This window comes from Eretmochelys imbricata, chromosome 7 (genome assembly GCF_965152235.1).
Source record: "Eretmochelys imbricata isolate rEreImb1 chromosome 7, rEreImb1.hap1, whole genome shotgun sequence".
Lineage (NCBI taxonomy): Eukaryota > Metazoa > Chordata > Testudines > Cheloniidae > Eretmochelys > Eretmochelys imbricata.
This window is the reverse complement of record NC_135578.1, coordinates 82744055-82756156: the sequence shown is the minus strand read 5'-3', so window position 1 is coordinate 82756156 and position 12102 is coordinate 82744055. Positions and strand designations below refer to the sequence as shown.

The 12102-nt window shown below is 41.6% G+C and overlaps 1 protein-coding gene across 3 annotated transcripts in view; it reads right to left on the bottom strand.

Annotated features, from left to right (window-relative positions):
- Window positions 1–12102, bottom strand: part of MACROH2A2 (macroH2A.2 histone) — a 35879-nt gene that overhangs the window by 12210 nt on the left and 11567 nt on the right. For all 3 annotated transcript variants that reach the window (XR_013346649.1, XM_077821885.1, XM_077821886.1), the window contains exons 3-6: window positions 8133–8239; window positions 7179–7376; window positions 4288–4398; window positions 2310–2409 (exon numbers count right to left, since the gene is read on the bottom strand). Coding sequence is in view for 2 of the 3 variants with exons in the window: in XM_077821885.1 (XP_077678011.1) it covers window positions 2310–2409; window positions 4288–4398; window positions 7179–7376; window positions 8133–8239 (516 nt within the window). In the remaining variant the exon portion in view is untranslated. The remainder of the gene's footprint in view (window positions 1–2309; window positions 2410–4287; window positions 4399–7178; window positions 7377–8132; window positions 8240–12102) is intronic.

Genomic DNA, 12102 nt, shown 5'->3' with positions numbered 1-12102 from the left:
ATGTTTGAGGGGTAACCTCCTTATTCACCTTAGCCTCCTGTTCCTCAATTGTCTCTTCCTGTGGGGGGGGACAGGTTGGGGATGGGAGAGCTGAACAACTCTGGCCTCCGTATCAGATGGTACCAGTGGTCTGGCAAATTGCTGTTAACAGACAGCCAATATTCCCCACTGCGGAGCCCATATAGAAGTGGGTGTGGCATGCAGGATTGGTTCCACCACCCTTGATAGCAAGCTATCAGACAAAGGCTTCCTGGAGAGACATGTCTGAGAATCCTGAACAGAAACAGAAGAGACCAACTGAAAGTCTTCCTTATCTTCCTCCATCAACTCCTATGGGGTAACACCCACAGAAAATGGTGTAAAGTCTTGCAGTACTGGAGGCGGTAATCCAGAGATCAGGGTCTCAGCACCCACAGGTGCTCAGTACCCATGAGGAGTGGGGACTCTCGCTCATCCATTGAGAGGTCCCTTGTATACCTCCTCCTGTGGTACTGAGTAAGAGATCAGTACCAATGCAGTAGCTGCATTGACAGAGCTGCTGATGGTATCATTGGTGGGCGTACAAAAGTTGATGCTAATGATACCTGACTCTATATTACATGCTTGGTGCCAAGGGTGTCGAAGGCATAGGTACCAACGGCTGGACAGAATACACAGATAACAGCTGGGATGAACGCAAAGGTACCAATGGCTGGGACCAAACCCAGTGGTTCCCGTCCCAAGTGTCTATGCTCCTTGCTCAAAGATGGTAATGAGGTCTTCTCAGAACAATGTCTTGTTCCTTGGAGGTCCAGGACTTCACGGACCCGCTGGTATCGGAGGAGGAGTCCTTTGAGTCAATGGTACCAAGCCAAGAAGCTGAGGCTTCAGAGACTGTAGATCTCTTCAGAGACCTGGTCTTTTTCAGAGCTGGCTCCTTCAGATGAGAGTCTGTGCTCCTGTTTTTGGAAGTTTTCCCTGACACTTCCAACATCTCCCCTTTCTTAGGACAAGGTTGTGCCAAGTTAGAAGAGGCACTGGATCTAGGTGCCGAGGGGGAGGGGTTGGAAGTCTCCTGACCTGGCTCAGACAGTGGTTGAAGGGAGCACTCCATGATAAGCAGTCTGATCTTAATCTCCTTGTTCTTCCTTGCCCTGGGCTTGAGGGCAAGATGGAAGTTGCACTTCTTGGCAATGTAGGACTCCTCCAAGCAATGGAAGTATTTAGAGGGGCCGTCGCTCACTGGTATGGACTCTGAGCAGGAGAGGCAGCGTTTGAAGCCCAGAGAAGCCAGGAATGCCCTGCCAGGAGGAAACAAGTCCCCTAGAGGGAAAGAGAGGAGAAATGATCCTCTCCCTACTTAACTGTACTAACTAATTATAATAACACAGAAACTAACAACTAACTACACTAAGTATTCTAAGAAAGATAAACTGAGGCATGCTCAAGGGGGACACATCAAGGCTACATCTCGACCAAGGCAGTTGAGAAGGAACTGAGGGCAGTTCATCCGCGCACTCCTTTATAGCCTCGTTGTCAGCATGAGGAGGCATAGGGCGCAGGGGCTGGACAGGCACGGCTAACTGAAAATCTCTGATCAAGGGCTACAGAGGTGCACGCACACCTGAGGTGGAGCACCCATAGGAAAAATACTTGAAGAACAATTGATTATTTAACTGCGTTAGCGGCCATGGATTCTAAAAAGATGAAAACTTTTAAAAGGCAGTAATAAAAGAGAAAGAAAGGCAGTAATAAAGGACCAGCTAGGCTGTCTATACTACAGCCTGTGTTGGCATAACTTATGTCGCTCAGGGGTGTAAATATTTCACCCCCTTGAGCAACATAAGTTACACCAACATAAGCATTTATGTGCACAGCCCTATGCTGGTGGAAGAGCTTCTCTTGCCAATGTAGCTTATACCACTCGCAGAGGTGGGTTTTTTATGCCAATGGGAGAGCTCTCTCCCGTCAGCATAGAGTATCTTCACCAGATGCGATACACCTGCACCGCTACAGCGCTGTATGTATAGACATACCCTTAGTCTTAATACTACGAACCACAGAAGATTTAACAAGCCTTGACTTGGAAGGGAGAATGATAAGATATCACACCTATACTATTTTGATCATGGCATTTGTCATCTCATCTGTATGTAGGCTATTATTAACAAGTCACTGATTAGCTGCAAATAGGTACCAACAAATATCTGCTCAGTTCCAGCCTGGTTTTCAGGACAGAAATGAAAGAGTATTCAATTTCAGTAGTCAGCCAGTAGACCAGATATCAGTTCAATGCCAGATTCACCTTTGCTGCTTCGAATGAGCCTTACCTATTTCCTCCTTGAGGTCTATTTCAGCAGTTGTTGGGTGAACAATGCCTTCTACTTTCATGGAGCCAATATGGCTGACGTCACTTTGTGTCAGAGAAAGCTGCAAGATGAGAATGAGAATGTAGAAAGAATTAAACTAATAATTTTAACTGTGAAATCATTTTCATACCAAATTACTACAAGAGAAGCCAGATGACTATTCCTGGGTCATTCATTTTACTGTAGTCAAGTTGTCTGATTCCAAGTTTTAAACTTTACTTTTATATGCTCTTAGAGTAGACCAGGCCTAATTCCCACCCACACATCAATCACAGAACTGGAAACAACCAATAATTGAAGCCTTAATGAGAGTTTAAAAAGCCCTTCTACAGATTCTACAGTCTCATTTCTCTCTTTGTTCAATCTCAACAAAAAAAAGACGACAGAAATATTGAGATTATCACACAAAAAATGACATTACAGCTCTATAAGCTTTGGAAACTCACCATTTGCACATATTAAGTAGAGTTTGTTGGAGACTTGCTCTTAAATTCTGTGACTACTTCATTTGCAGTGAGCATGCTCCCTAACCTCACTGAGTCTCCCTACTTCATTCTGAAGCAGAAACACAGACCTGAACTTCTGGATGATACACAATGGATTCTTCTTCTGTTGAAAATGCCCTTTGGTCTGGGGAAGATATGCGGGGCTGGTAGCCAGAAAACTGTGACTTTTACCAATTTCCACTGAGTGGACTTCTGTGTACTTCACAACTGTTATTATTGAGCAAGGCCTAATAACTCTACTCTAGTAGCAGGGTAAGTATCAGACCTCCCCATTTTACAGAAGTAAATGGGAGGCTGCACAAAGTCACATCTGGTGGAATTGGGAACAGGACCCATATGTCAAACAGAGCAGACCCAAGGCTCATCCACTTAGCTACACTATTGCTCCAAAAGAACCTGCCAGATTTATGTGCTGTGGTATGCAATCTGTAAATTGGGGCTACCCCTTCATATGCTAAAGCACTGGATTAGCAGGAACTGACGAATCTGAAGGAGTGGGAGCCAACATGTCCAGTTTCTGGTGAATCAAACCAAATTGACACTGGAGTACTGAAACCTGGGAGAGGTGCTATTGGCTTGGTGCCAATGCACAAGACTTGCATATGGTCCCTGTGCCTAAGGGGTCCAGGCCAACAGCTGTAGGTGCTGATCTCAAATGGAGTCAGTGCCAAAGAGGCCCTGACAAAGCATACATATGGCTCCAATGATTGAATATTTTTAAAAGGTTCTGAGATTCATAAGGCAGGCATGCAACTCCTTCGGGGGGGGGATTTGCAGAAGAAATTTCATGAAATATATTTTTCTTTGAAAGATCATACCCTTTAAAATGAAAAAGCTTGAAGGATATCTCCATAGTTAAGTCTGTAAGAAATTATGCAGTATCTTTCAAATAGAATGATAATAAGAGGTTAAGGAAGCTAAAAAAAATCCTGACCACTATGCGAAAAAAAGAGGAAGGAGAGAGTTTCGTTAGACAGTTTAGCTGGACAATGTGGACATGGTAAAATCCTGTTAGAAACATTTTAGAATTCTTGGCAGCCAAACTGTTAGAAATCATTTTAGCTGGAAGATTAAACATAGTTTGTTAAGACAACCAGAAGCAACGTAGCCAGGCCTTAACTAAACATGGCCCCCCTCTTCCCCCATAGCTATACTGGGAGACCCAAATCATCATTTCACTCTCACCAGGAAGAAAGAATATCCAGTCTTGATCTTGTAATCCTTCAGTCTGCAGACAAATCTTATAAGGGCCTAATCCAAAACCGACTGACTTCAGTGGGGTTTGGATCCATCTTTAAATCCCAAACAACTGAGCCAGAATGCTGGGCGAGAGCTTGTGTTCATACAGGATGGGAAATATACTTCTGCTGATTTTAGACTCCATGGTGCCATCATATTTTACTATATAACATCTGTTCTCTGACTTCTATTACCTTCTGTCCTGGAACGAGGCTCTTAGAAGACAGGATGGTGAATCCATCCCCAGGTCCATCCTCAGATGTTGAATTTGAGGCCCCTTCTTTTTCATTCTCCTTCTGCTTGCTCTATTGGGGGACAGAAGGCAAAATGAAGCAATAACAGTCAGGAAAAAGAAGGCTGTGATTATAATCTTTCAAAAGATAAAAGCAACAACCTTTTCATCTAAACTTCACAGGATGACAACTAAACCATAGCTTTTTACTACCCAAAAGTTATGTATTAGAAGAGTTCCCTACTATTTACTAAACATAGTAAAAGTTAAAGGTGGAGCACAGTGGAGGTTTGTGGTACTGTAAGGTTTAGTAGTACATACATATGTCTGCAGCATATTGAGGATTTTTGTTTTTGTTATTTTACTTATGCTGCATTAATTTATGAGTATTCAAACTAAATAACATAGCTAAATGCTCTAATTTATATGGAAAAACTGGGAGCAGCCACTAGAATTTGAAAATAAATCATAATCCAATGGCACTTCTATCACACAATTACCCATCACACAACTGATGACCTAGATGAAAAATTACTCACCAGTAACTGTAGTTTTTGAAGAGTGTTGCACCTGCAAATTCACACTTGTGGGATGCACCCCTTGGTGCAGCCTAGCTTCAGGAGTCTTCTAGGAAAAAAACCATGCCCTTCATGGCTCTGAACATTCAGACCAAAGGATGTAAGAGGCCAAGTAGATCAACACCTCAACTCCTCCTGCTAAACCCCAGAGTTTTGAGAATGTAGAATTTAGAGTAAGAGGGGAAGGTGGCTAGTGATGTGAATATGTAGAGGTATTACTCTGAGACCTACAATTATTGTTAAGTAATTCTATTTTCTTCTTAGAGGTGGTCGCTGCATGTTCCCAGCTCTGGCAGTATGGCAAGCAGTACAAACCCAAAGACGAGCTGAGCAATCCTAATTAAACAAGGATTGCAAAGTAAGTATTGGATCTAAGTGCCAAGTCAAGAACACAGTGCTGCATAAAGGTGTGAACAGAACTCCAGGGAGCAGCTCTAGTAGTTTTCTATGATGAAAGCATAAAAGAAGGATGAATTGATACCACTGTAGCCTTTGTAGAGGGAGCCCTAAAGTTCTCAGGTACTGTTACTCTGGCTAAGATGTAAGTGCATAATCTCATCCATTTCAACGGATGATGTACGGAAACGGCATTATCTTTACATTTATCCCCCAAGGCTTCAAAAAGTCTAAGTGATGACCTAAATGACTTAGTCCTATCCAAACAAAATCTCAAACACCTCTTAACATGCAGAGTATGTAGTCTCATTAGGTTTTGGAAAGAAAAACCAAATGAGGCTGCAAGAGTAATGTTTTGAGTTAGGTGGAACTCAGAATCCCCTTCAGCTGCTAGCAATGGGGAAAAAAAACCAATTAAATACGTGCTCCGCTTGTGGGGTGATTGACTGATAGCCTCCTGCTAGACAGGGACAGAGGTAGGTGATGATCCACTAGATACCTGGACCTTATAAGCATACTAAGGAAGCTCAAGAGGGGAGAGACTGCAGAGAAGGCAGGACTCTCCTGCAGGCTGCGAGACATACAGGGAGCAGGGTAGGCTCCTGTGGTGGAGAGACTTAAACTAGGGCCTTGGCAGGGAGATCCTTAAGGGAAGCAACTACAGTCCCCAGAAAGGGGAGTCAGTGGAGGGAAAAACTTGCTAGACAAAAAGCAACAAAGACAAAACTCTGCAGAAGCAGATTAGGGTTCTGTGGGGGAGGCCCTGAGATAGGTCCAGTAAGAGCACTTCAGTGGACCCTAAGAGGGGAGGAAAACTTATTAGTTTAAAGATTTACTTGGCCTTTGTTGCACCCTTTTGCTACCCTGGAATGGGTTTTAAACTTCTAAGTGACTTGACGAGAAGACCAAGCCAAAGAAGACCCTAGAGGTGACCAGTGTGCAAAGACTAGTGGTCTGCAAGGAGTGTTAGAAATAAGCATCTCTGGCAGCACTGCACTCTAACACAAAGGGGTGCACTCATGGTGACTACTTTTGGTAAAAACTTTGGGTGGGGATACGGGACAGCTTTGTCCCCATGGCCTAGAGAGTGAAGGAAAGTTTAGCAGTCTAACCTCCAACCCATTCATTCTTCTCACAGATGTAATTGCAATTAAAAATATATATATATTTTTAAAAAGCATTGAAATCATGTCTCCAGCAAGAGACCAAAAGGTAAGAGGAGAAGATGGAGACTGATGTGAATACGCAGAGACATTACTCAGAGAATTACAAACGGCTGAAATAATGCATCCTGTTCAGCACCAAGTATAGACCCCATGTCAGGACAAGTTCTCTGACCACTGGAAATCTTAACCAGAAATCCTGTCATGGTAGTATGGTTGAAAACTTTACAGTTGTCAGCTAGAGGGTAGTGATGGTCTGCTGCTTTGTTGTTGGGCTTCTTGGGAAGGAGGGTGGAAAAAATAAGGGTGGGGGATGAGGAAGTGTATTTTACATGCTAGAGTATCCTTTCCACAAAGCTGTTGCAGGATCCTAGTGACTGTATAGGTTTTTGTGAAGGTATCGTAGAAGGTAATGTGAATGTACCTGAAAAGTATCCTCTGAACACTGTCTGCCACGATTCTGGAAGCTCATTATGGAAATAAACTGATGGCTCATTTCTCCACTCACTTTTGCTATTTTGAGAGAAAATCCTGGACCATGTACTTCTCACTCATTATCAACCCCTACCTCCCACTTCCAGTTGTCACAAACAAGATACCAATCAACTAATAAGCAATGGGAAGGAAACCATCTAATTTCTCCTATTCCCCTGTATCATTCTTCATTCAACCAGTCTCTCCCACCTTCCAAAACACCAAACCTAGTTCCTGCTTACCTTTTTGGGTGCCCTGGCTTTGGTAGCCTTTGCTTTCTTTCCACTCTTCTTGCTCACCAAGGATTTCCTCCCTCTCTTTTCAGGAGACGGGGAAAGGATAGTTTCAGATTTTCCTTTGGCACCTCGTTTTTTGGCAAGAAGCTCTGGTTGAATTCTGGGCAGGACCCCTCCACTTGCAATGGTCACTCCTTTTAGCAACTGCAGGGAGAGGCAGTGTAAAGAAGCATGACTTATCTGATTAAAATCCCTCATTCTTGACTAGAACTGTCCTCACAGACTACACTGCACTATACACAAGCAGAGTATACAATATTTAAAACACGCATTTGATTCTATTTGTTGAATTTGTACTGTAATGCTCATACAAAAGTAACAATGCACTTCACAATAATTATTTAATAGCAAAGGTAAACAGCCTGAAATTAAAGGATGCTGGCTAGGGATACAGAATTACAGACATAAAAGCAATTAAGGAATTTTCCATCTGGCAAGCCTAGTATAAAAAATAACTCAGCTATGGATCAGATTAATAAACTAGAGATAGAGTACTGCTGAACTCTAAGTGACAATGATAGATTCTGGCATTATTTATGGGACCACTGAATGAATGGGGTCCTGAAGTACACCCAATAAAATGTCGTCCATAAAGTCAACTACGCATTCATATATTGCTGGCAAATCACTTGACAGAACATGCAGGGGGCCATTTAAGACATAAAGAACAAGGCATTAGCTACAGTGTCCTTTTCCATTCCTTACACAAATAAGAGTCCATGGCATAAAAGTCATTTTTGTTCTTACGTTGGCGGACAGATTCTTGTTTCATTTTCTGTTGTGGGAACCATCTTGGACTCATCTGAATACCACACTGGACTGTTTCTAAACTTTAAGTATGGCAGCTGTACTTGAGCTACAGTGTACAGACAACCATACACTAAAATACTGAAAGCATACCTGGTTCAGTTCCTCATCATTAGCAACTGCCAGGAGGATGTGTCTGGGGGCAATTCTTCCCTTTTTGTTATCTCTTGCTGCATTCCCTGCTAGCTCTAGTATTTCAGCTGCAAACACATTGGGGGTAAAAATCAGCAACAGAAAAGCAACAAATCTAGCAAAATTGCAGTGCAAGCTTTCTTCAGAGAATAATCAAGCATCTTGTTCCCCACCCTAGAATCTGATGTGCAGTATCACAGCATCTTTCTGACCAACTTTTCCTGTAAGGTATCATTTCCAGATGTGTGGGGGGGGTGGGTGGGGGGAGAGGGTTTGGTTTTAAAGGCACAATAGCAAATAACTGAAATCTTAGGTTTAATCTACTTAGAAATTATTCTATTATGGTGGCAAATGTTCTCAAGATAAAAACAGCCTGACTTTCATTTACACTAATGCCACTTTACATTGCCAAAGCAGTATAAAGTGGCCTTAGTGTAAAGGAAAATCGGGCTAAAAATCTTTTTATTAAAAATTCACCACTCCTTACTGAAAAACATAGAAACAAAACAATAGTCAATGTTTATGTAAAATTACAAAAAATATTTTGTGATCCTTTCCTACTTCTCTAAACAGACACTGTAAAAAGCTAGGGTGCTAAAAATTGGTTCATGTAATTCTAAATTGTTTTCTTCAAATCTCAAGTTAAAATGCTCTTTCAAAAAATGTCAACAGCCCAGAATTCACACGTAATCCTACAACAATAAAGCAGTGTGAGCATCCAATGGAAAAAACAAAAGTATAGTAAAGAGAGTCTTGATAGTGAGGATTCTTAGGACTAGACAAGTAAAAGTGCTGCTGGCAAGGACTGAGATGCATTGATAGAATTATGTTGAAGGCCAGTAGAATAGAACAGAAATACTTCAAGTCTAGATTGAGGGGCACTGACAAAGCTGTGTAAAGATTCATTTTACATAAGGAAGAGTTTTGGTTTGGATGCAAGTAGGTAACTTAGAGATTCAGACTGCATGAACTGTCAGTTGCGAATCCCTTCCTGAAACTTCAGGGATTGATGGTTATGCCACAATTCATGTGAAAAGTAGTTTCTCTAGATTTGCAATAAGGTTTCAGCTGTGACCTACAACCTCAGTTACCTTTTTTGTGATTTATCTAGATGTAACACACAAACAGATGTGATTTTTCTTGATTTGCTACAATTTTTATAAAATGATGTTCAACTCAATCAGTGGGACTCATTAACTTCTGAAATTTAACCTTGTATATAGTGAAAAACAGGAAGAACCTGTTCCTTGGGCAGGTACCTCTACTAGTATATTAATGGGGGGAGTTGTTTGGTTGGGTATCTTTTTGCATTAAGCAAGCATAAAAATATTGGAGCACTGATTCATTTTCAGAATGTCCAATGTCCCACTCTTCTCTTGCTTTTTTTTCTTTTGTTAACTGGGGTTCAAGTCTCAGTTGCATCAGTCCTTCATTTGTGACATTGTACTTTTTTCTCATAGAAAAAAAAATAACTGCAAGAGGTACAAATACAAAAATCTCCAAGGCAAACTCACTGGAAATCTATAGAAAACTAGTTGTTTTATAATTCAGGAACAACAGCAGAAAGCATAGGTGCTGGAACTAGGGGTGCTGCCACACCTCCTGGCTTGAAGTGGTTTTCATCATATACAGGTTTACTCTTTCGGTGAATGGCTCTCAGCACCCCACTATAAAAATTATTCCAGCACCTCTGACAGGACGTTTAACTCCAAAGGAGGAAAAGAGGCCTTCAATACTGCAAGCCTGTCCTCCAGTTTTTACTACTCCTTAGTATACAAAATAAACCCTAAGCAGCAAAATATGAATGTGAAAGCTCTAAAAGTTGTTTGGAATTATTAGTAATGAGTTATGTGAAACATTATTAGCAGCTGTTTAATATATAAATTATTAAACACACCCTATGTTAAAAGAACATTATTAAAATTGCAGAATCAAGCACTCAAGAATTAGATGCTAGAATTAAGACTGCTGATGCAACCTTAATCTGGCCCCCTTATGCATATACATTCATCCCAGTGCAGGTTCATCCTGTGGACGGAAGGAGGCAGGGGACCTGCAGAATGTTTAGTTTGCACAGGCAACCTTCATTCTGGTGTTTCCTAACTTCTGATTGCTTGACTTTGCAACTTTAATAATGTTCTTTTAAACACTGGCTGCCAGTCTCTCTCACCGGCCTCCTCATCCAATCCCAATCTACCCCGGGCTCCTTGACCCAAACTGCCCTCCGTTACTTCTAGTTCATCTCCTGGCTCAACCAGTCCAAACCTCCCTTCCCGCAACTTCCAGTCCCAATCTTTTTGCCCAGCTGTTCCCAGTCTGCCTTCACTCTCCCAGCTCCTAGTCTCCTATCCTAACCAGTCCCGATCTCCCCCCCACAGTCCCAATCTCACCAGATTGCTTGTCCCAATATACAGTAGAACCCCATTTATCCGACCTTCCATTATCCGGCTCTCCTTATTAACTGAACAACTGGTGCACACAGGTCCAGAAGTGGGAGATCTCTCCTGTGGCTGCTAGATGGTGCTGCAGCCTCGCACTTTCCCATTCTCTGGATTATCTGAATTTTTTATTATCTGATCTGGCTCTGGTACCAATTGGATCAGATAGACAGGGTTCTGCTGTACTTCTTCCCCCTCCTTCCTTCAGTCCAGCTTTTGTCCCTTCTGTATTCAGCTCAGATGACTTCCTCCTCCACAGCCTGGGTACCAGCAGAGGGATCATTGTGAGCACAGGAGAGACAGGCTCCTTGTTCTCAGTTCCAGTACCCAGCTTCACCCTGGTCAGGAGCAGCAATTATAGGGAAAGTCCTTCTGAGCCACTGTAGCCCTGGGCAGTAGCAGGCTCAGGGACAGTGTGGGGATGGTGCATGCGCAGTACAGTCACATGCAGGAGCTGTGAGACTGGAGCATGCTCAGTAAGGATGGACTCTACAAGGATTTTAACTGTTAAAAATCAAAGACCTTTCTACTGAGTATATGCAAACTTCAGTTTTTTCAAAGGCTTACAACTTGGCCAAATTTGGACAAATTTTCACAGGGAGAGCAAAAGGCACATTCCTGACATAAAGGTCATCCTCTGCCAAATCTCAAGTACCTGCCACAAAGCACTAGAGCATTTAAAAAAAAAAGGTCTCATGATTTTTAACATGGGCAAAACAACATTTTTTTCCCCCCTTGGAAATGGATAAATTATTTTGGCTGAAATAAAAAAAAAACAATTCAGTTAGAGGCAGCAGCCAGCATGGAAAACTTCATCCTAAACAGTTAGTTTCCTGTTAGAAATCCTTGTTTTCATTTGTTTATAACTTTGGGAAGTATCAGACAGTCTTAATAATAATACCAGCCCCATCTATAATTACTTATTTCATGACAGATTCATGGAGAAGTATCTAGTTTCCAAAGACATCCTGAAAACATAGATAGGATTTCATGTCTGAGTATTAGGAGTTACCACAATAACAGCATTAGAAATTATAGTATCCTTTTTCAGCTAAACTACCCCTTTTCATAAGACTGTCTAATAAAACTCCCTAACAGTGTGTGCAGGAACTTAGGTTTGGAAATGCCAGTATCAATAAAGAGTAGATGTTTGTTTAATGCCCTAAACAACATGCTGAAATGCTACTCCTCTCTGTTTGACAGATATATTATCTCTCAATTACTGTTTATTTAATCTCAGTCTAATCAACCTTCTGAAAACGTTCCTTTGTATATTTTTGAGTATCAAATAAATTATAATCTATTGATTTACTTGACTAATTGATTATAATGTTTTCCAAAATGTGATAGACCCATGTATATCAACCACTCTCAAGTGAATATTTAAAATTATAGGTTTCAGAGTAGCAGCCGTGTTAGTCTGTATTCGCAAAAAGAAAAGGAGTACTTGTGGCACCTTAGAGACTAACAAATTTATTCGAGCATAAGCTTTT